We start from the raw sequence: 24,457 nt of genomic DNA, 5'->3' as shown, positions 1-24,457 counted from the left end.
GGCAGATGTCTGTCTCCCAGGTGATGACCATAGGGCCCGAGAATTGGCTCAGTGGGTAAAGGGGCTTGGCACTACACCTGAGAACCCGAGTCCAGTCCTTAGGACATACATGGAGAGAACAGACTCCTGCAAGTTATCCTTTGACCTCTACATGCGTGCAGCACCCGTACCCACACACCCAGATGCACACACAAAGCAAATAAATGTAAAAAACAATCACAACAGGGAAACGGTGTGTACTTACTCATAGCTCTCTAAGGGTACTGAATACACAGAAAAACATTGTGATTTTTGCTTTAGGATTTTGAAGTGCTGGTTTGATGCTTTGTTTTTGTTTGCTTTTGTTTTCTTCTGTTGACTAGTGCTCTGTTCTGAATTTGTGTTCTGCTCTCTTGCTGCGTGTTTCCCATCTTAGGGACCATATTTATGTGTGACGGATGGTCGTTGGGCATGCCAGGCTTGTCCTCTTAAAACTTGGGGCTTCTCTGTGTGACAGTCCTGCCTTGCCCAATCATGACTCCTGCAGGTCGGCAGGTCGGCTTTCTTGGGCTGCTGGGTTTCCCCAGATAGGAGTCTTACTGTGACAGAGCCCTTGCTACCTTTCCTGGGAGCCACCTGCTGGGCAAGTGCTGGCTTATTAGAGTGAGGATTCCTGCTTTAACAGCTAGTGGGAACCTTCTCTCTTCACACCCTCCCTGCAACGCAGAACGGACCATGTGCGCACAGCGCAGCCTAGCGTTTGTCCTGCGGCTTTTCTCTCCTAGAGCTTTGATAATGGATGAAGGAAGCTACTCTGTGTCCAGACAACTGCCGAGGGCAGCGTTGCTCTCCTCTTGGCAATGGCGTCTTTCTACTTGGGCCAAAGCTGACGTTTCTAAGAATGACGATTAACTGTGAGCAGAGCAGAGGACTGTCTGTTGCCAAGGCTGGGAGACTCGGAATAGCTCACATGATGCCACCTGAAGAAGAGCTATAAGCTATGTGGGAAGGACAGAGGCCTGAACGGATTTAATGGATGGAGTATGGTTCAGAGAGAAGGGCTGAGAGGTGGGGCTTGGTAGGATGATGTGCGGCTCTATTGAATGGGACAAGGCTTAGCTGAAGGGGAGGGGTTTGGCTACGATGTAAGGAGGTGTGGCCAGTAGGAGGGGTGTGATCCAACGGGAAGAGATGCGGCCCAGCCGTAGAAGGCATGTTCTATTAGACTGAGCATGGCTCATCTGAAAGAGCGTGCGACCTAACTGTAAGAGCACATATCCCAGTGGGAGGAGATGTAGCATAGCTCTAAGGGGTGGAACGCTGAAGGGGCTGTGACCCAAAGGAAGAGGTATGGCCTAGGGGTATATCCTAGGAGGTGTGAAGCTCGGCTGAAGGAGATATGGCTGGGTGTTGAGAGCGCTTATGCCAATGGGAGGAATGTGGCTTAGCCAGAGGGAGTGTCTGCACAGTGGAGGGGGCGTGTCCCAGATGGGGAGGGCGTGTCCAAGTAAGAAGGCATGTGGCTTTTACTGTAGGGTTGTGACTCATCTGTAAGAGGCATGTCCCAGTGAGAAGTGTGGCCCAAAGGGTGATGTGGTCCAGCTACTAGGAGCGTGAGCCAGGAGAAGGGGCACAGTCCATCTGAAGGCATCATGGCGTCCTTAGTGTGGCTGAGGGTTGTGAGGATCTGCAGGAATCGGAAGCCTGGCCACGACTTGGGCTTTTTTCTGAGGGCCATGGAGGCTGTTCAGCAAGGGTGACCAATAGAGGGAAGTCCTCAGAGACAACGGTGGAGGAGTGGGAAGGAGAGGGGGGAGGGAGGTAGGAAGAGGAGGAGGGGGGAGGAGGAGGACAAGGAGGAGGAGAACGAGGAGGAGGAGGAGGGAGTCACTTCACTATTGTGTGGCTGAAAGCAACAGCTAGTCTCCTGAGCCGGGCACAGCTGGCTCCATGCAGCGAGTGGATGAAGCCTCATGTATGAACTAAGGCAGGTCGCTCTACCTTCTGCGGGCTGTCATGCTGGGGAAACTAGCCCGCTCTACGCTGCCTGTTCCGATGCCCCTCTCCACAGATGGCCCACTAGGATCTATGACTAACATCTCAGAGTAAAATTCTGCTGTCTCTTTAAACTCACTCCTGTAGCCAACTCCTACCTTATCGACAAAGCCTTTCTCAGAGCCCACCCTCAGGAATCCAGCCTCATGCAGGGAGGTGAGGACTGAGTTCTGAGAGTACAGCCACCAGCAGCAGCAGTGCCGGGCAAATGCAGGTAGCAAAAGGACACGCCCACTCCTATCTTGCTGTGGGTGGATAGCCAGAGGGTGTTAGTGAGAAGCTGTGGATGAAGGGGGACCTCAGGAATCTGCCCGAGGCCCTGGGTCTAATCCAATGTGGACCCATTTTACAGATGAGGCAACTGATGTCGCCCTGCAGGGAGCAAGAGAAGGCTCAAGCCTCAATATGTAGCCCAGGCTGGCCTTGAACATACTATGTAGCCCAGGCTAGCTTCAATTTGCAGTAATTGTTCTGTCCTAGAACTACAGATGTGTGCTACCAAGCTTAGCCACCTGGCCCCTCCCTCTCTCAGGGGCGGGGGAGGCTAGAGGTCACGTGAAGGTCAGAGGACACCTCTCTAGCTCAGTTCTCTCCTCCCACCTCATTTTGGGTTCTGGGAATTGAAAAGGTAAACAACCTTTAGCCAGGAAGTCATCTTGCTGGCCTGAAAACTCACAATCCTCCTGCCTCTACCTCGCCAGCTCCTACTAGCGTGACCCACAACGAGCCACTTTATTCTTTGAGACAAGGCTTCTCATTGACCTGGAACTAGCAGGTTTGGTAAACTGGGTGACTAGTTAGTGGATCCCAGAGGCCCACCAACGGCTCCACCCTCGTGCTTGTCTTTTTAGGGGCCCCCTGGGGTCCTCATACCTGTAAGGCAGGCACTTTACTGACACAGCACTTCCCCCACCCCACCTGGAGCACGTATGGTTCTTGGGAGCACCTCCCCTGCCCCGCCTGGAGCACGTCTGGTTCTCGGGATCAGCAGATTATCTACGCCCCAGTGCTGGGAATGTCCTGTCCTCCTGGCCTGCCTTGTGGTGTAGTCAGGATGGGCTAAAACCTCTCAGAATCCCCAAAGTTGAGGCCTGCATCTTACTTAGGCCCATCAAGGCCCAGAGCATGGCACATATGTCTTTGGGCAGGTCCCAGAGTCAGGGGACAGGACCAGCCCCACCTACGCGGCTTAGTAATTAGAACAAGTTAAACAAACTGGCTTTAACTGCCTGCTGGTGACATATTCCAGGGGAGCTATAAACCAACCAGATGTGCAAGGCTTGCTTGGGCTGGTGCCGTGGGGTATCCAAGATGGTTGGACCACTAAGACACCCCCACTGAGACTGGGATGCGGAACAAGCCTCACCCGCCCAGTATCTTCCAAGGGCCAAGCCACTGCGCACCTGCCAAATGGAGAGCCTGAGCAGACTGGGCTGGGCCTAACACATTTCCAGAAACAGGTCCCTAAGGCTCCCTCCCTCAGCTACCCTTGCCCCCCGCAAAGGGTCTTATTTGTTGCTCCAGACCCTGGAAACAGCCCCTAGAAACCTTTAGAAGCCTCTGGAGAGCCGGGCATGGTGGCGCACGCCTTTAATCCCAGCACTTGGGAGGCAGAGGCAGGCGGATTTCTGAGTTCGAGGCCAGCCTGGTCTACAAAGTGAGTGCCAGGACAGCCAGGGCTACACAGAGAAACACTGTCTCGAAAAACCAAAAAAAAAAAAAAAAAAAAAAAAAAAGCCTCTGGAATGTGCCCTTTGCCCAGATACCTGGGAGGGCCAAGGCACTGGTTTACCCAAGCCAGGTCCACTGTGGCCTTCTGGCTGTTTGTGATGGCTCTCTGGGGTGGGGGTAGGGGTCATGGGCTAGGGGTGGATGGGGCATGGACTGGGGGTGGGTGGGGGATGGATATGTGATGGGTGGGGGATGGGTTAGGGGTTGGTGGGGCATGAGTTGGGGTGTGTGGGGAATTAGTTAAGCATAGATGGGGAATAGGGATGGGTGGGCATGGGCCTTCAGTGTAGGATAGATAAGGGTTGGGTGAAGAGGACACAAGACAGGACTGGAGTGGTGGACAGATGGTCCTGTGTTCCTTTTGGTTCTTGCCCATTCTGTTAAGGGACATTGGGAGTTCTCTGGGCCCCCTTTCCTCCTGTCCCCCTTCCCCCATGCTGCAGACCTATTTATTTACACACACACAAACACGCACATGCAAGAGGCAGGTCTCTCAGAACCCAGTGTTTCATCAGTGACCCTCCCTGAGCTCCAGTGTCCATGGCCCTTTGTTTTTTTGCTGGCCCCATTGGCTGGTCCCATTGGCTGGTCCCATCCCTCAGAGGACCCTTTGCTCTCTGCTCCAACCGCAGCAGGGTCTAATGGCTGTGACCTGACCTCCTGGCTCCTGGTTTCCCAGGATGAGACGGATGGCCTGTCTGCATTCCATCTCAGGAGAGGCTTACTGGCGCAGGCATCTGCTGAGGTAACCTCTGCCTTTTCTCTCTGTGCCTTTTTTGTTTCTTTACCTCCAGTTCCCCTCTAGAGGACATGTGCATTCAATCTACCACATTTAACCAGAAAAAAAACCCACCTCCCCCTCTTGCTTTTCCTTTGTAAAGTCCTGTCTGGTTCCCACCTTGGATACTGTACACATTTCTCATTCCTCTCCTTGTGTTAATAGTCAGTGTTTACCCTTCCGTCTTTAATCTGTTTTATGTATCGGAATGACAGGGTTTTATGGAGAGGCGAAAGAGAGTCCTTGTTCCTAAAACTTGTTTATAAACCACTGATGTGGAGCAGGCTGGGGTAGGAGGGAGGGATTGTGTGTGTGTGTGTGTGTGTGTGTGTGTGAGAGAGAGAGAGAGAGAGAAAGAGAGAGAGGTGAGGGGAGCGCTCCATGCAAGACATAGAGTTCCTTCTAATGAGTCAAGAGGGCTGGGAGCTGGAGGTGGGCCGGGTGTCAGTCTTCTTGCTAAGGGATTTTTAGTTTGAGCCTGGAGGACAAGAGCTGGGATGGAGGGCACAGCCCGACTCTCCTGTACTCATAATCTTGCTGTAACAGACGCTTAGACCTGAGCCAGGTGGCACACGCCTGTCACCCCAGCTACTCTGGAGCCTGAGGCAAATGGTGGAAAGTTGTACACCAGGCTGGACTACAGAATGAGTTCAAGACTAACCTGAGCAACTTAGTGAGACCTTGTTTCAAAGTACAAAGTCAAAGAGACCTGGGATGGGGTTTGCTGGTGGTAGAGCCCTTGCCTACACCCTTTCTCCAGCCTGCAGCAAGGGGCTACAAATGTAGCTCAATGGTAGAGCCCCTGCCTAGAACCCACCCCCCCCCAGGGAGGGGCTAGGGGCGTGGCTCAGTGGTAGAGCCCCTGCCTAGAATCCCCCAGGGAGGGGCTGGGGGCGTGGCTCAGTGGTAGAGCCCCTGCCTAGAATCCCCCAGGGAGGGGCTGGGGGCGTGGCTCAGTGGTAGAGCCCCTGCCTAGAATCCCCCAGGGAGGGGCTGGGGGCGTGGCTCAGTGGTAGAGCCCCTGCCTAGAATCCCCAAGGGAGGGTCTGGGGGCGTGGCTCAGTGGTAGAGCACTTACTCTAGTCCAACCCTCAGTATCTCAAAAGCAAGACAACCCAAAAGTTGGATACTTTGGACTTCATTTGCTAAAAAGCAGAGACTCCTCACCCAGGTCTCCAAGGCAACTAAGTAAAAGCAGGCTGGAAGCAGGCCTGGTGTCTCTGCCTTCACCCTGCATTCATCCTTTACTTTGGTTCAGCTGCTACCTCTGCTCCTAGGTCCATTAAACACTCAGGGGCATCCAGCTAAAACATGGTGATAGCTGATCTAGCTAATCACCATCCATAGTGAAGGGTGAGATTAGAGTCATGGGGCTCCTTACTGTCAGCATCTACACTCTCCTGTTCCAGGCCATGCAGAGGCTCCAGTCATTGTTAACTTGTAGTCACAGGGCCCGAGCGATGACTCAGTGGTTAGGGACACTTGCTTGCCATCCTTGTAAAAGACAGAGTTCAGTTCTAAGAACTCATGCTATAACCTCCTGTAACTCCAGCGTCAGGAGATATGGCGCCCTCTTCTGGCCTCTGTGGGCACCTGCATCCACATGCACAAACACAGACACGGATACTTAGACACACGCACGCACACAGTCATACATACAGACACATAGTTGAAAATAAAACAAATCTTAAAAAAAAAAAAAACATAAACCTACAGTCACTTTGTATTTCAGAAAAAATGTGGGACAAAGCCCCTGCCTGAGCCCACATGAACAGTTACTAACGAAGAGGAGGCTGCAGCTTAGAGCTGGAGCAGCTCACGTCTGAGAATCAGCCTGTTCCGCTCAAACAAGAGCTTCCTTTGGACCACTCTGCGGAACCAGACAGTGGCCAACCAGACCCCACCTTGACCAGAACTGCTAATTACACCCGGCTCTCCTTCCTTCCCTAACCCTTCCCCTTAAGCTAAGCGCGCAAAGGCCGACTCTGAGTCACGTGACTGCTTGACCTTTTTCCTCTCCCCACTGCGCATGCCAGATCTCCTCTCTGCTTCTCATTATTGCTCGTCTTCTTTTTGCATTTTTTTTTCTGTTCTTGTTCTATTATTTCAGTGCATGTGCATGCATGCAACACATGTAGACACATGTGTACAGATTTGTGCACCTGTGCATATGCTTGCAGAGGCCAGCGGAAGTCATCAGATGTCCTCACTGAACCTGGAGCTCACTGTTTTCCTGACTGGGCTGTGCTCCCCACAGTACTGGGGCTATTGGGATTACAGCACCCCCATATGATGCCTCTCTCTCTCTTATATATGTATGTATGTGTATGTACGTATGTGTGTGTATATGTGTATATATATATATATATGTATATATATATATACATATTTGTGTGTGTTCATGCACACACAGAGGTCATAGGACAACTTGTGGAAGTTGGTTTCTCCTGCTAGCGTGTAAATCCCTGTGTTCAAACCAGGGCATCAGGCTTGGCAGAAAGCACTCTTAGCTGCTGTGCCAACCCATTGGCCCTATACCTGGCTTTTACAAGCATTCTGGGGATTTGAACGCAGGGCCTCCTGCTTGCACACTGAGCCACTTCGCCGGCCTTACTTCTTGGATAGAGGCTTATATAGCCCAGGCTGACCTTGAACTTTCCATCCTCGTCTCTCCGCCTGCCCCCCCTCCCCACCCCAGGACTGGATTATAAGCGTGCAGCACACTTTGATTGACACATCAGGCAGGTGGGCAGGTGGCCCAGCTTGGCCTGTGCACACTCAGAGAACGAACTAGTGCTTTCGTCCTAACACGCATTACACCGGGACTGCCCGCACCCCTCTGCACCCCTCTGCACTCCTCCTGGAGGCCACTTGCACGTCCTCTCAGCAGCAGCCTGTGTCAGCTACGTGGGTGGAGCTATGGAGTCAGACAGCAAAGCCTCCCAAGTCTCTGGGCATCTGTTTCTCCAGAAGGAGGTTCCTGTGAATCTAAGCTTTGAACTAGGGAAAGAAAAGAGAGAGAGTCTGAGAGACAAGCCTTGGGGTCTGAAGCAATCAAAGCTCTCCGGAGTGGCTTTGAATGTCTCCTTTCCACATTAAAGGGCTTTGGTCTGGGGAGACAGACGTAAACAGACAATTAAAGTCCAGAGGAGGTGAGGGCCTAGGGGAGCACAGACTGGTGGCTGTGTGTGTTTGTGTGTGTGTGAGAGAGAGAGAGAGAGAGAGAGAGAGAGAGAGAGAGACAGAGAGAGACAGAGAGAGACAGAGAGAGACAGAGAGAGACAGAGAGGGACAGAGACAGAGGGAGACAGAGAGATAGACACACAGACACACACAGACACACACAGATACACACACACACAGATACACACACACACACATGGGAGAGCAGGAGTCTAGCTATGCAGCTCAATCTGGCCTGGAAGTTGTTCTGTAGGCCAGGCTAGCCTGGAATTCTTGGTGGTTCTCCTACTCAGCCTTTCAGGTACTGGATTCATTGGTATGAGTGGCTATGCACAGACCAGAGGGATTTAAGGGGGTGTGGTTGTTGTTTGTTTTTAGACAAGGTCTTCCATATCCAAGGCTGGCCTTGAACTTGATCTGGAGTAATCCTAAACTGGGGTAATCCTGCTTCCTCTCCCACCTCCGGCTGGGATCCCAGGCCTGGACCACACCCAGTTTTCAGTGCTGGAAGTAGAAGCCAGGGCTCCACGCATGCCCTGCAAGGGCCCTACAAGCTGAGCCCTGTCCTAGCCTGCAGAAGGAGCCTTAAAGCTGCAAACCCAACTTTCACTTCTCTGAGGTCCTTCCGGATGCTGCCAAACTCATCTCGCAGGCACCCTGGTGTGAGAATCGGGTGCTGGCCACTCCACCTCCTCCAGTCCCTAGAAGAGTTGCTAATTCCTACTTTTCTTCCTGTCTGGGTCTCAGCACATAGCAACCACCGTGTGGCCTTTCGACCTCCCATCAGACACCACAACCTCCAGCATGTCCTTCCTGACTGTCTCCAAGGTTGCAGAAAGGAGAGTGGACCTCAAGGATAGGGCTCTGAGGGATGGGTAGGAGTTTTCCAGGCAAAAACTATTAGAAATTTCTTGCCTGTCTGTCACTAGAGGATATCCTGATGCCAGGCTTCATCTCCTGGGTATCTATACTGTACCCTCACTGTATTCTCTCTCTCTTTTCAGAATGTATGAACTGTACCCGGCTTAGCGACATGAGTGAGCGGCTGACCACGCTGGAGGCCAAGGTTAGACTGGCTTGGTGGCCTAGGGAGCCAACCGTGAATGGCGATGGAGGGTCGTGTGGCACATGCTGGATATGGCTAAAGGAAGCCCCTCTGCAAGGAGACAGCCTAGCCTAAGCAGCCTGGTCTTGGGCATTGAAAACTACTGAGCCTTCGTGGCTCCGTGTAGCCTCAGATGGACCAGCCTCCTGAGATAGGAACAAGGGGGTGACATTCTCAGGGAGTGGCCAATCTAGGGCACTATCCTTCCAAGGCATGCGGGAGGCTGGTTCAGCGAAGTCAGTCACCGTCTCTCCAAAGCTGCTCTTCCCCAGTTAAGGACCTGCTTGGGACTGGGCACAGGAAACTGAGTAAGAGACTTGGAGGAGGGACAGCCAGCCAGAGGCCAGGTCCTCAGTGGGTACCCCAGGGACAGAGGACTTGTGGCTTGAGGCCTGGCCTCAAAAGGGCAAGGAAGGGCACAGGGAAACCCATGCATAGGACAGGGACAGGTGTGTTCACTGGCTGGGTACCTGCACAGGCCTTGGGGCTCCACACTGTGGTTCCACTGGGCGGGGGTGGGGGTGGGGGGAGGGCTGTGTGACAAGACGTCCTGGGGAGACACAGCAGACATCAAGCCAAAGTACAGATACCACCAAAGTGCAACTTGGTGGGCAACGAGTTTTGTTGGGGTTATTCACAGGAATATGCGTGAAGGCTTACTTACAGGAACAGAAATGGCTCAAAGCCTCACCAAAGCCCCCAGCACAGTTCGTGTGACAGTATACTACTACAGCCTTCCAGGCAGCTCAGCAGGGTAGAGTATCCTTTCCAGGGGACAAGACTCTCCCTTTTAGTTCCTCCAGGGGGCGCTGTAGAGCACACGCTCAAGTCTACCTACCTGGGACCTTCCAAAGCCAGGGAGCGGCTTGCTCCTTCTCCACTGGATGAGGTTTCCTCAGAGTTAATCTGCTCTCCCATGGCCTGGCCTGCTGCCATCCTGGAATACAGTGCCTCTGTGGCCAGAAAGCAGGGGGCGGGATCAAAGGTGCCTGTAGCATGTCCCTTATAGGGACATACTCTGATTCTACACACCCAGCGGGCTGGGTGATGAGCAAGAAGGGCCTGGGGGGGGGGGTGTCCTGCTGAGGTGACAGAACCTTTTAAAGGAATGGGGACTTCTGCAGTGGCTTGGCTGTCTAGGAAGAGCTAGCAGGGATAGGCAGGATTCATCTGAGCTCCACACGAGTCAAAATTCAAGTGGTGCCGGCTGGGGATCGGGCTCAGTCAGCAAAGCGCTTGCCTTGTGAGCCTGGGGGCCTGGGTTCGATTCCCAGCACCCGTGTGAAAGAGCTAGGCATGGCAGTGTACACTTCTAACCCCAGGCTGGGAGGTGGAGACAGGAGGGTGCTAGGGGCTGACTGGCCAGCCAGCCTAGTGTACTCGGTGAGCCCCAGGTCCCAGAGAGAAACCCTGTTTCAAAAACCAAGGTGAGCAGGGCCTAAGACACATCTGAGATCATCCTCTGACCTCCACACACATGTGTGTGTGCCCTCACATACATGTGTGTGTGCCCTCACATACATGTGTGTGTGCCCTCACATACATGTGTGTGTGCCCTCACATACATGTGTGTGTGCCCTCACATACATGTGTGTGTGCCCTCACATACATGTGTGTGTGCCCTCACATACATGTGTGTGTGCCCTCACATACATGTGTGTGTGCCCTCACATACATGTGTGTGTGCCCTCACATACATGTGTGTGTGCCCTCACATACATGTGTGCACAGAAATAGGAATGCTGAGCATACCTGGAGGACAAGTGAATGGAAGGCGCCCCTGACCCTAACCTTGTCATCCCCGCACTCTGGATTGTGAGTCTGAGGCTAGCCAGAGCTACATAGCAAGACTGTCAGGAAGGAAGGAAGGAAGGAAGGAAGGAAGGAAGGAAGGAAGGAAGGAAGGAAGGGAGGGAGGGAGGAAGGAAGGAAGGAAGGAAGGAAGGAAGGAAGGAAGGAAAGAATATTAAGCCTGAGCTATAACAAGACCCTATCTTAAAAAAAGGAATAAATGAATACATACATGCATAATACATACATACATACATACATACATACATACATACATATATACATACTTAGAAAGAAAAGATGGGCTGATGTGATGGCTCAGTGGATAAGGGTACTTGCTTCCAAGTCTGATAGCCAACCCTTGCAAGCTGTCCTCTGACTACAAGTGTATCCCATCACACCTTACACACACACACACACACACACACACACACACACACACACACACACACACACAAATAAAAACATTAAGGACAGGTTGTGGGGGAATATGCAAAATTTAGTGTACTCAAGGCCCCAGGACAATGTACAGTTTACTGTACTCAGACCACTATGCAAGCAGCCAGGGTCTCCAGCCCAGGCCCAGCACACTGTTGAGAGCTGAGGGGCTGTCTGTTTCTCTGGAGTCAGCATCTCTCTGGAGACTTGGGGGTGTGTGGGGTGGAGAGCTTAGTAAGGGTGAGCAGGCTGCTGGGGAAGAGGCTGGGACAAACTCCTGCCCCTAAGGTTTCAGAGCAGGGGAGGGAGGTTGATCCGATGGGCATTTTCCAAAGCTCTGGTAGAGTTTGGCACAGAGGAAAATCTGACGGCTTGGCCTGGCTCCTGTTCAGCATTCTGGGTGTCAAGTCACAGCTTTTGGGGGCCAGCTGCCTCCTTCGCACCTGGCTCTCATACATGCCCTCTGGCTAAGAGCAATCCCTCCACCCCTAGCTCCCCATTTCTCACTCTCCTTGGGACATAGGGCCTCAGCAGTAAAGGTCACAACTGCAAAACTTGCCCTCTGCCCTTCAGGCTGGCAGAGGGATGGAGGGACCTCAGGATACCGTGAAAGAGCCAGCTCCAAGATGGGGTGTGGTGTCGGGATATGATGCCCAAGGAGAAAGCTTGAATTTGAGGAGCCTGGGGCCCACCCTGGGGCAGAGCCCAACTCCTCAGCCCAGCTTGCTTAAAACAGACTTGTGAGTGCTCAGGTAAGGGCTGAGGGCCGTGACTCCTCCCCACGCCATTTTCCAGCTGCCTATTCAGTGTTCACGTGTCTCCTGGCTGAGGCAGCCTGCCTAAGAGCCACAGGGCAGAAGCCTGGATACTGAGACTTCTAGTTTCTCAGATAAGACTACTGTGTGGTTAGGGCTGGAGAGAGATAGCTCAGTGGTTAAGAACACTGGCTGCTCTTCCAGAGGTCCTGAGTTCAATTCCCAGCAACTACATGGTGGTTCACAACCATCTCTGATGCCCTCTTCTGGCGTGAAGGTGTATATACAGACAGAGCTGTCATTAAACAAACAAACAAACAAACAAACAAACTTGCATCAAGTTGCTCAAGACAGACAGACACACAGCCAACAGGAGCTTATTCTCTAAGTATGTTTGTTCAAATGGGAAATCCAGGAATTGTCAGTCTTGGGATTTGTCCCGTGACCAAAGGACCCAGGATCATTAAGACTCCCCGCCCCCCCAGGCTCCCCAGGGAATCGGTGTCTGTGATGCTTCGAGTTCTAAAGTGTCCCATCCTCACGCTAAATCAATAATATAGAAAAGACAAGGGTTAGCCCAGCAGACTAACAGGGCTGCTGTTAGCTGGGCTGTGTGGTTGTGCAGAGGTCACCAGCTAAGCTGACTACTGGACAAAGCAGAAAGAGACTGCCATGATCGATCGCTAATTACGTTTCCCCAGCCTTCTCTGGGACACGCACGACAGATGCAACACAACTGGAAGATCTAGAGCAGTGTCTCTTCACCTGTGGGTCACGACCCATTCGGGAGTCAAACGACCCTTTCACAGGGGCCGCCTAAGGCCATTGGAAAACACAGATATTTACATGATGATTGCAAAATTGCAGTTATGAAGTAGCAATGAAAATGACTGGGGAGGGAGGGTGTCACCACAGCACGAGGAACGGTGTTAAAGGGCTCCAGCATCAGGAAGGCCGAGAACCACTGCTCTAGAGCAAGGTATGAAGGGGAAGTTGGGGGAACAGGTGGCCATTAGGGTGGACTTCCCTTTGTCCCAGGCAGCATGGGCAAGAGGCCAGCAGGGCACTGGCTCCTCTCCTTTCCTGAGTCCCACTTCACAATCCACAAGAACGGGGAGGGACCCCAAAAAGTTTCTGCGTGTGAAAGTTGCACAAATCCCAGCATGCACTGGTCCCTTGATGGAGGAAAGTAAGGACCAGGTTGTGATGACATCATCAGGTCACTGACACCGAAAATCTGTAGTCTGGTTTTTTGTTTTGTTTTTTACTTTTTCTTGATTTTGTGTGTGTGTGCATGTGCACGCGTGCGTGTGCACATAGTCATGAGTGCAGATACGCATGCCACAGTGTGTATGAGCAAGCACAGACAACTTGGTGGAAGTCGCTTTTCTCCCTCCATGTGGACCCTAGGGGGTAAATTCAGGTCTGCAGGCTCGGCAGCAAGCTCAGGGGGTAACCCAGAGCCAGCGCACCGGCCCACGCTCCTGCTTTCTTGGACTTGTGTCCACTTGTGTCCCCGTTAAGCTCAGTCTGGGCACAGATGGATTCCCCTCTTAGGACATCAGTCATGCCGAGCCAGGAGTGCAGGGGCTCAGGCTGAGGCAGATTCAGGTTTGACGGAGGCTGGGACACCTCTGCCTTGGTTTGTGGGCTCTGTGGGCCATGGTGGCCAAGTGGAAGCATCCAGAAGGAGTCAGCCAAGGAGCTGGGGGCAGGGTCCCTTTGAGGAAGCCCAGAACTTAGCAGGAAGAATACCTTGGTCAATCCTTAGTGGTATGGGGTAGACACTTCTTCTGGGATCCCTCTGACTTGATGATTGTCCTGGTCCCCACCAATCTTACCTCCCCCACAGCACCACCCTTCCACACCCTACCACACACACACACACACACACACACACACACACACACACACACACACATCCTCCGACATGGCCTTACTTTAGCTTCAGGTACCTGAGAATTGTCTCCTTGCTCATCTCTAGATCCCTGGAGGATGCTGGGATATAGTTCTTATCAGCTGCACCCCAAGCCTGACCTTGTTTAATGGACAACACAGCTCTGTTCTCAGTAACCAAGCAAAACTGGGGAGCAGCTTTCTTCCCCCATCCCTAACAGAGGCTTCGGGCTTTGAGGTCCCTGTCACGCCATGCTCGCATCTACTGTGCTGAGTCACCCATCCCATGCCACCCTCAGATGCACATTCCTTCCGTTAAGTTACTTCCCTTCCCCTCTGCTGCGGCAGCATCCCAGCAGTCGCCCGAGCTCTGGGAAGGCCACAGGCTGGGGCAGGATTCTGAACCCTCCCTTTCTGGTAGGAAACCTGGTGGGCAGGGTGTCAGGAGATCCGAGGCTGAGATCCTAGTCTGACCACCCACTCACTGGGTGACCTCAGAGGAGTTAAGTACAGTCTCTGAGTCTTGGTTTCCAGGTCATATATGAGAAAAATGCACAGAACCTTCCTGACTCAAGGATCAAAGAGAGTGGCTTAGCTGAGTGGCCCTAGCGCCAGGTGGAGAGGAGCCCCAGGTAGCTGAATTGGAAAGGCACACATACCTCCCATGAAACCTCAGGCTAGCCAGGACCCAGGACAGAGAAAACAGCCGTTTGGCCCATTGATTGCCAGCATCAGGGGGAGTAACGGGGTTCCCAGATGTACCCCTCTGCCCTAGGACCCATCAGACTCCAAGCCTGCCTCCCAGAGCAGGGGTTGTCCTGTGTTCAGCCCAGGTACACAGCGCCCTCTGATGGGCACTTCAGGAACAGCTAGGGCCCACTGGGTTTTGGAATTTTTATGTTGTTGTTGTTGTTAATTGGCACACAAAAGGGCTGGAGAAATAGCTCAGCATTAAGAGCACGCAGTGGTCTTTCTGAGGACCCAGATTCGGATCCTAGCACCCACATCACAGCTTGCAACTCCAGTTCCAGGGCTTCTGATGCTCTGTTCTGACCTCATGGTGCACAGACAGACATGCAGGCCAGATACTCACATACATAAAATAAAAACAAAAACTCCAAAAGAGTCAGCGTGCCAAGCTATGGGTTTCATTACGGTGTTTCCATACATTACTTGAAAACTTGAATCAAGGGAAAGAGTTCCAGGTACAGGCTTCCTGTATTTGCCATCTTTGAGCCCCAATTCTACTGAGAGGAGATGGCAGGGCATGGGGTACTGAGAGCCACTGCCTCAGTTTAGTGCCAAGAGATGCCAAGAGCACCGAAACAGGCCATGTATACCTTTCTTTCCTGTCCATCTACCACCTGTTGACTCCTCCACCCATCCATCCATCCATCCATCCATCCATCCATCCATCCATCCGTCCATCCATCCATCCATCCGCCCATCTATCCAACCGTCCGTCCGTCCATCCGTCTGTCTGTCCACCCACCCATCCATCCAACTGTCCATCTGTCTGTCCATCCGTCTGTCCATCTGTCCGTTCAACCAACCATTCATCCTTCTAAACATCCATCCATCCATCCATCCTTCTATCTTTCTGTCCATGTGTCCATTCATGATTATTCCCCAGTGAAAGAATTTGAACACACTAAGCCACGGAAAGAGGGGACAGGGTGCACGCCTCACAGTCTCTCTGTGTCAGTGAAGAGGGTGGGGCTCACTGTCATTCAGTCATAGTGACAAATGGCTACAAATGAACCAGATGGTCTGGAAAGTGCTGCCTGAGAGTCATGAAACTTCTGATGTGGAAGGAAGGACAGAGATGTACCTACCAAAGGACAGCGTCCCTGCTGAAAGGCATAACTCACCATGAGCGGCGGACAACTGGTCTCAGTGACCATCAGGGGTCATGTCATGTGTCCCTGCATACCCATGACCCTGTTCTGCTCAAACAACAGCAACACTGACACACACACACACACACACACACACACACACACACACACAATGTCTCGTGTAGCCCAGGCTGCCTTGAACTCCTATATATATCCCTCAGCTGGCCTCGAACTCTTAAACTCTTAATCCTTCTGTCACCACCTCCCAAACACTGGACACATGGGTGTTCCCATCATGCCCAGCTTTTCTTTTACATGTTGTCTATTTTTGTGTGTGAATGTGTCATAGGGGCACACACATGTCACAGCACACATTTGAAGGTCAGAGGACAATAAGCAGGAGTCAGCTCTCTCCTTCTACTGTGTGGGGTCTCGGGGATTGAACTCAGGTCATTAGTTTTGGTGACAAGCTCTTTTACTTTCTGAGCCATCTCGCCAGCCCATTCTTTTTACCAAGTTGTCTAAAAGTGGGCACTGCATTTTCCATGTAATCTTAATTGTATTCAACTCAAGAGAGAAGGGGTGGGGAGATCCTGACTGTGAGAGAAAATATGCAGCATTTGTCTTTCTGAGTCTGTTTCATTTTGCTTAACATAATGATCTCTCTGCAAATGGCCTTCTTCTTGATGGCTGAATAATACTCCACTGTGTATCTGGGCCCCACTCTTATCTGTTGCCTGTCCTTGTCCTGGCTGGCTAAGGCCTGACAGTCCACCCTTCCTTGGCCAGGTCCTCTTGCTGGAAGCAGCTGAGCAGCCTTCAGGTCCAGACAATGACCTGCCACCCCCGCAGAGCACCCCACCAACCTGGAACGAGGACTTCCTGCCAGACGCCATTCCCATCGCACATCCAGGGCCCCGGAGGAGAAGACCCACAGGTCCAGCTGGTGAGAAGGACCCACAGGGGAGGAATCTGGCCAGGGAGTGAGGTCAGAGTGGGCAGTGGGCACCCAGGGCCTCTACATATAGGCCACACCCTGCCCTCCTGGGTCTAATTTGCTCATGTAGTGTGTTGAAACTTGAACTAATTACAAAAAAAAAAAAGGTAAATTAAGCATAACATTAGAATTTTACATTCTTCTTTAAAATAGTGAACGATCTAGCCAGTACTGGTAGCATACGTCTGTGATCCTAGCTACCTGGGAGTCTGAACCTGGTGGGTGATAAGTTTAAAGTCCATCTGAGCCATGGAGTGAATTTAAGGCCAGCCTAAGCAACTTAGCAAAGCCATATCCTGTTTCAAAGTATAAAAGATGCTGAGAGTGTGGCTCAGTGGTAGAGCCCCTGCCTAGAATCCCCCAGGGAGGGGCTGGGGCGTGGTTCAATGATAGAGCCTCTGGTATGTGTGAGGACCTGTGTTCATCTCTCAGGATGGTAATAAATAAAAAGGAAAAAAGCAAGCCCTGGAAGCATGCAGCTGTTCCTAAGACACACAGAGCCCCATAGATCCATTTTGAGCTCTGTTGTCCAACTCCTGGTCCTCCTGCTTCAGCCTTTTGTGTGCTAAAATTTAGACCTGGGCCACTATCCCTGGCTTCTTTTCAAGAGCAAAAATAAAAAGACCTTCCTGTAGACTCCCCTCAGAGGTCCAGGCTTTGTGGCCGGGCTGCAGAGTGCCGCTGATGTCCATGGCCAGCACAGTTGCAGTTGTCATGCCTGCTTGTCCTGGGGTCCCTTCTGTTACCTGATGACCCAATCTAAACCAAAACCAGCTTAGGGAACGTAAGGGCTTATTTCAGCTTATACATCAGTCCACTACTGAGGGAAGTCAGGACAGAAACTGGAAGCAAAGCTCATGGAGGAGTGTTGCTTGCTGGGTCACCCACAGCCCCACACTTACCTAGTTTTCTTAAACGACCCAGAACTACCTGCCTTGGGACGGTGCCACCTCACAGTGGGCTGAGCCCTCCTACAGCAATCAACCTAAGATAATCCATCACAGACATGCCCCAGGCCAATCCTATCTAGGTGTTTTCCACAGCCGAGACTAGCTTGTCAGCTGACCCAGGGCTGTGTCTAACTGACCGAGCTAACTAATATACCTAGATAGTGCTGGCCTCAGGTTGTATACCATGGTGATGGTGATGGTGGTGGTGGTGGTGGATGTGGGGGTGAGACGTCCTTCAAGATGGGTCACTGTCCCCACTGTGTCCCCCCTAGATATTTTGATAAATTCACAAGTTTGCATCATGTGTCCTCTACCTTATTCCCCGAGACAGGACCCTGACCCTCACTGACCCTGGAGCTAGGCTGGAGGCTAGCAAGCCCTCACGATCCCTCTTTCTCTGCTACCCCGCTCCAACAGTGCCGCATTATAAGTGCAGGCAGCCATGCCTGGCTGTACGTGTCATTCCCAACTTAAATCAAAGCATGTGAACGAACAAGTTAGAGATAGCCACTAAAACTCAGACAAGTTAGGTAAGTGCCTGGAGGTCCTGGGAATATGATCTAGTCCCCTCTTTCTCCTCTCTTAATGAACCCTAAGATTCACTTCTAGAGTTCACACACACGCCCCTGATCCCAGGCCCCAAATCTACTGTGTTACAAAGTCTCAAAACTCATTCATTGATGCTCTTGATTGGAACTTTATCAGAGAAAGTGAAGTTCCAGGAGTGGCCAGCAGGTGGCAGAAACACCCCACTAATGGTGACTCCTGCGTTTTCCTGCCTCCTTGAGATTTTCCAGCAAGAGATTCTTTAGAGAATCTCCAGCTCTGCCTCACAGACCAGAGTCAAATGCAATTTTAAATGCTGTGCTACATACACGGCCCTCAGATGACTTAGCAGTAAGACAAAGTATGTCACCCAAGGCTAGCCTTGAACTTTTTATTCTTCTGCCTCAGACTCTTCAGGGCTGGGATAACTGGGCCTGCTCCGTGGTGGCACACTCAGGCCTCCAGAATATTTCAAGAGATAGTGATTCAAGGGGGAAGGCCTGACCCTTCAGACCCTCAGGGAAGGTTGGGCTCAGCTGCCACAACTGCAGTTCTGGACCATGAGCAAGAAGATAGCAGGAAGAAAGGATGTGGAAAAAACAAGCTACAGTTTGACTCTGCGGCTGGCAGTGGAAGGCCATGCTTCTCTGCGGCTCAGTTTACCCAAAAGGGGAAAACAAACTCAGTCATTGGGATCACAGACAGGGAAAGACAGCTTCTCAACTCTCGTGACCAGTACACCCGGTGCTGGGGGCGTGGCTCAGTGGTAGAGCCCCTGCCTAGCATCCCTCAGGGAGGGGCTGGGGGCGTGGCTCAGTGGTAGAGCCCCTGCCTAGAATCCCCCAGGGAGGGGCTGGGGGCGTGGCTCAGTGGTAGAGCCCCTGCCTAGAATCCCCCAGGGAGGGGCTGGGGGTGTGGCTCAGTGGTAGAATCCCTGCCTATCACTCATCTGAGCACACAACCCATGTGACCAGAACTGGAGCCTCTATGGCATCTGAGTCCACAGTGTTCTCCCATAATTCTCTCCTCAGGACCTCCAGGACAGATGGGACCACCTGGGCCTGCAGGACCTCCAGGTTCCAAAGGTGAACAGGGCCAGACAGGGGAGAAGGGCCCAGTGGGACCTCCAGGTAAGGAGCCCTGTCCCCTGGAGTGGAGACAGGAGTTTGCTTTGTACCTGGGCATGGGTGGCATTTTTGTGTACCTTAATCTTGCTTGTTACCCCAAATTTATTACTTCCCTCTCACCTTTCTCCTCTCCCCAATCTCAGAGGTGCTGCAGGACAAGAGTCTACTGGGACCTTTGGGGTGGGGATGGCGCTGCTAAGGCCCAGGGGTTTGTTCCAAGCACCTGGAACCCCATCCAGGAATCCCATGATCCCCTGCGCACTGCAGAGCTTCAATGCCTGCTCAGGGCTGGCTCACCCTCTGTCCTTGCTCCAGAGTTAAACTACTCCCGAGTCCCAAGACATCTGGCTGGAGCCCGTGCTGATCCCACTCCTAACTCTGTCATGTCCACTCTCTGCTGTCCCTGTGCCAGAAAGAGGAAGATGTCCCACTGACCTCCCAGGAGGACTGTAGGCCTGGAGACTTGTCACTGACTGGACAAATGTCCTTGGTCACTCCTCTTCGGGGCCACACTTCCCTTGTCTGTAACATCGCAGCCGCTGGTCTCACCTAAAGCCTTTGCTCTTCATTGTAGGTCTCTTGGGACCACCGGGGCCACGCGGGCTCCCTGGAGAGATGGGGCGCCCTGGTCCACCAGGCCCTCCTGGCCCAGCAGGAAGTCCTGGCCTCTTGCCAAACAATCCCCAAGGTGTCCTGTATTCCCTGCAGACACCAACAGACAAGGAGAGTGAGTGATGGGTCAGGTCGGGGGTGGGTGAGCCAAACTGTCTGTTGAGGGAAACTAGCTTTCGCTAAGGATCCCAGAGAAGCTAAGAGTCGCTAATATCAGGGATCATCCAGGACAGGAGGCTTGGTCGCTCCATGGAGACCACCTCCATGGAGACTACCTCCAAGCCTGCTCTTGGCCCCAGGCTTAGCTCACCAGGTCTGATGGTTCCCGGCTCCGCCTGCAGCTGGGGAGGCTCCCCCACCAGGAGCACCCCTGAAACATTTCCTTCCCTGTGGTCTCTCACTGTAAGATACTAACAGGTGTTTACTGACACAAAAGTGGCAGAGACCTGCTTGTTCTCAGGGACCGCAGTGTGACCTGTGCGAGCCGCAGACCACATAAAACACCTGCTTTGAGGGGGCGCAGAGCATGGGGTCAGAGACTCTGGGTCTCAGGGACCAGAGGGAGGCAGAGGAGAGCAGTTGAAGGAGGAGCAGGTCTGGCTAAGTGCATAACTCTGATCTTAACCTCACCTTAACCCTAGCCCTGGGGTGATTTAAAAACCTTGGAGGAGCTGGGCTTGGTGTCACAAGCATAAACCCAGCTCTCAGGAGGCTGACACAGTAGACTCAGTGCTAGCTTTAAGTTAGTCTGGGATATCCAGCAAACTCAAGACCTGTCTCAGCTACACAAGGAAACCTTGTCTCAAGAGAAAAAAAAAAAAAAAGCATATTTTTTTTTAAAAAAAGTATGTCTGGGCACATGGCTCAGTAGTAGAGGCCCTGCCTAGAGTCCCCCAATGAGAGCCTGGGGGCGTGGCTCAGTGGTAGAGCCCCTGCCTAGAATCCCCCAGGGAGGGGCTAGGGGCGTGGCTCAGTGGTAGAGCCCCTGCCTAGAGTCCCTCAGGGAGGGGCTGGGGGCGTGGCTCAGTGGTAGAGCCCCTGCCTAGAATCCCCCAGTGAGGGGCTGGGGGCGTGGCTCAGTGGTAGAATACTTACATAATACATAGTGCATTATGAGCCTTGGGGTTCAATCTCCAATACCTCAAAAATAAATTGCATCAAAAAAGAAGAGTACACTAAAGTAAATTTGTTGTATTTATTTATTGAAAGGGACAGGCCAGAGTTTAGGTGTAGAGGTCAGAGTGGGAGTGTTTTCTTCTTCTACCATGTGGGTTCTGGGGATCAAACTCTAGTCATCAGGCTTGGTAGCAAGTGCCTTTACCCTCTGAGCCATCTTGCCAGCCCCCAAAAATAAAATCTTGAAGAAGAGGTTGGGTTGGTGACATGATTGACAGTATGGGTCTGTTGTTATGGAAACAGGGTTGAGGAGACTCCTGTTCAGCACCCCATATACATAACACAAACCTCCCTGGGCCTGAGAATCCTGGCCTCAGTTTCCCCAGCTGTAAAGCTGGGTGGCCATACTTCCTAAAGGAGCCACTCTGGAGATTTATGCATAGTTTCTGAGTGCTTGCAGTAAGAGGGGGCTTGTCCCAAGGCATGATGGGAATCTTGGTGCACTCAAAGGGTGCCTGGTGGGGCAAGAAGCCCATTCTGACTTGGTCTGTAGCCTGGGCTCCCTTGAAGAAATGTTCCTAGTTAGGGAGAAGGCAAATGATGCTGAATGACCTTAATGACCACTGAAATAAATATATCCCTAAGCCACCAGGAGCCCAACGGAGGAGCCCTCACCCCATGTCCATGCATTCGGGTACGCAGGTGTGTGCGTATCTGTGTGTGCATGCGTGCGTGTGTGCACATGTGTGAGTGTGTGTGAATGGTGTATACGTGTGTGTGCACATGCGTGCATGAGTGTGCACGTGTGTGCATGTGCATATGCGTGTGTGTTTGTGTGTGTGCGCGTGTGCATGAGTGTGCACATGAGTGCGTGCATGTGTGTATGCGTGTGTGTAGTGTATGTGTTTGTGTGTGTGCACATGGCATGAGTGTGTGCACATGCATGAGTGTGTGTGCAAGCGTGTGAGTGTACATGTGTGTGTGCATGTGTGTGTATGTGTGTGTGTGTGTGTGTATGTGTGTTCGTGTGTGTAAAAGCCAAAGGTTGACATTGAGTGTCTTCCACCGTTGTCCTCCACCTTATTATTTGAGACAGGGTCTCCTGCTGACTCTAGAGCTTGCTGATTGCTGACTAGGAACCCAGCAAGTCTGGTGTTTCTGTGCTCCAGTGTTGGGGCTACAGGCAAGCACTACCACTCCCAGCTTTTATGGGGGTGCTGGGGATTTGAACTTAGACCTTCATGCTTGTGTGACAAGTTCTTTAACTGCTGATCCACTTTCCCATCCCTTACTCTGAATTCTGAGCATTTGCACACAGGGTGGGGATGCTGGACTCTCAGACTCAGCCTCCAGATTGGCTACCCCCACCCCCCGCCTGACTACTGATCATTTGACTTTCTCTGCAGATGGAGACTCCCAGCTGAACCCTGCTGTTGTAGACACAGTGCTGACTGGCATCCCAGGTCCCCGGGGTCCCCCAGGCCCCCCTGGTGAGTAGATTAAGGATTCCTTTTTGGGTTTGTCCTGAGTACAAAGGTCTTTTTTTTTTCCTACATTTTTTTTTTAAAGTCAGGGTATCATTTAGCCCAGGCTGGCCTTCAACTTACTATGTAGCCAAGGATAGCCTTCGACTTCCTGTCCTCCTGCCTCCAGATCCCACGTGCTGAGATTACAGATGTGCCCCAGGACACCTAGCTTATTCAGTGCTAGGAATCCAACCCAGTTAAGCACTCTACTGTCTTCATCCTTAGCCTTGAGCCCAGGTCCTGAGGAAACTGAAGTCCAATTGGGCAGTCTATAGTCTACAGATGGACCTGGGGCCTGAGGTAAACCCCCATCCCCACCCTGACACAACCAGACACATCAACTCTGAGCAAGTCTACTAGAACAGCACAGATGCCTGAAGAAGTTGTCCCAGGTTATCCTTGTGGGGGCCACAATGAGAGGTGCACTAGGAACCATGCAAACCCAGACCAGGGCCAGGCTGGGCAACAGAGGGGACTCAGGACCTTGGAGGAGGGTACAGCTCATGTGTACAGTGGGCAGCAAAACTGAGATCCCTATAGGAAGAGAGAGACTGGGGATTTCCCATCCCTCACAGATCTTCTGTGTACACAGATGCCCATGCCATGCCCCAAGAGTCCCATAAATGAACAGATTAGAAATGCATGGAGACAGCTCCGTGCTGCTCACCTCTGTCCTGGAAACAGGAGCCATGGCTCAGTGAGGATGTGGGGCGTGCCTCAGTAGTAGAGCCCCTGCCTAGAATCCCCCAGTGAGGGGCTGGGGGCGTGGCTCAGTGGTAGGGCCCCTGCCTAGCATCCCCCAGTGAGGGGCTGGGGGCGTGGCTCAGTGGTAGAGCCCCTGCCTAGAATCCCCCAGGGAGGGGTTGGGGGCGTGGCTCAGTGGTAGAGCCCCTGTCTAGAATCCCCCAGTGAGGGGCTGGGGGCGTGGCTCAGTGGTAGAGCCCCTGCCTAGAATCCCCCAGTGAGGGGCTGGGGGCGTGGCTCAGTGGTAGAGCCCCTGCCTAGAATCCCCCAGGGAGAGGCTGGGGGCTTGGCTCAGTGGTAGAGCCCCTGCCTAGAATCCCCCAGGGAGGGGCTGGGGGTGTGGCTCAGTGGTAGAGCCCCTGCCTAGAATCCCCCAGGGAGGGGCTGGGGGCTTGGCTCAGTGGTAGAGCCCCTGCCTAGAATCCCCCAGTGAGGGGCTGGGGGTGTGGCTCAGTGGTAGAGCCCCTGCCTAGAATCCCCAGGGAGGGGCTGGGGGCATGGCTCAGTGGTAGAGCCCCTGCCTAGAATCCTCCAGGGAGGGGCTGGGGGCGTGGCTCAGTGGTAGAGTCACTGTTTAGCATGCTCAAGGACCTGGGTTTCCTCCCCACTCTTCTGTAGAATGGAAAAAACCAAAGGTGAGAGGCAGCTTTGGAAAGGAGATGAGTGGGGTTCACACAGAAGGTTATATTTGAGAGAGGTGAGGCAGCAGATTCTTGGAGTGCTGAGGACTTCCAGGTGACATGCCACATCTCTGGCTTGCTTGGGACACAGAGAAGGTGTTTGTTTTGTAACTAGACTGTGGCCTGGTGTGTCTTTTCCTGAGGTGGCTGCCTGGGCACACTCTAGTGAAGTCTCCCTCAGGCTGGAGAAGTGAGGTCTGTGCAGGTAAAAGGGTTGAAAGCCTGGCCCTTGGGACATCCCCTGGGCGGTTGGGGGAAATAGGCATGAAGCCCACCGTGGCCATGGACAGCGGCTGGCCCACACCAAAGATTTATGTGGAGGAGGAAAGGGAGAAGTCCTGGTATTCCTCTTACCCAGTGCTGTGAGAAAACCAGGGATAATAATAGAGTTTGCTCATCAATTAATGGGAGGAAACAGCACCAGTGGAACTTTCCAGAAGGGCATCTGCAGGGTGAGGTGAAGAGGGCCTGGTGGGAACTTGGGAGTGTTTCAATTTCTATCCTGTTGCTGGGACAAATACCATGGCCAAGATCAGCTCAGGGGAGGACAGGGTTTATTTCAGTTTGCAGGGCATAGTCTGCCATTGAGGGAAGCCAGAGCAAGAACCTG

General features: G+C 52.5%; 1 protein-coding gene across 2 annotated transcripts in view; it reads left to right on the top strand.

Moving 5' to 3' along the window:
* Nucleotides 1-24,457, top strand: part of Col26a1 (collagen type XXVI alpha 1 chain) — a 135,711-nt gene that overhangs the window by 104,168 nt on the left and 7,086 nt on the right. For both annotated transcript variants that reach the window (XM_085836333.1, XM_085836332.1), the window contains exons 4-8: nucleotides 8,731-8,792; nucleotides 16,339-16,495; nucleotides 19,074-19,172; nucleotides 19,744-19,896; nucleotides 22,304-22,387. In XM_085836333.1, coding sequence (XP_085692459.1) covers nucleotides 8,731-8,792; nucleotides 16,339-16,495; nucleotides 19,074-19,172; nucleotides 19,744-19,896; nucleotides 22,304-22,387 — 555 coding nt within the window. The remainder of the gene's footprint in view (nucleotides 1-8,730; nucleotides 8,793-16,338; nucleotides 16,496-19,073; nucleotides 19,173-19,743; nucleotides 19,897-22,303; nucleotides 22,388-24,457) is intronic.

This window comes from Mus caroli, unplaced genomic scaffold (genome assembly GCF_978045245.1).
Source record: "Mus caroli unplaced genomic scaffold, Mus_caroli_1 scaffold_4, whole genome shotgun sequence".
NCBI lineage: Eukaryota > Metazoa > Chordata > Mammalia > Rodentia > Muridae > Mus > Mus caroli.
This window is presented reverse-complemented; position numbering and strand designations above follow the sequence as displayed.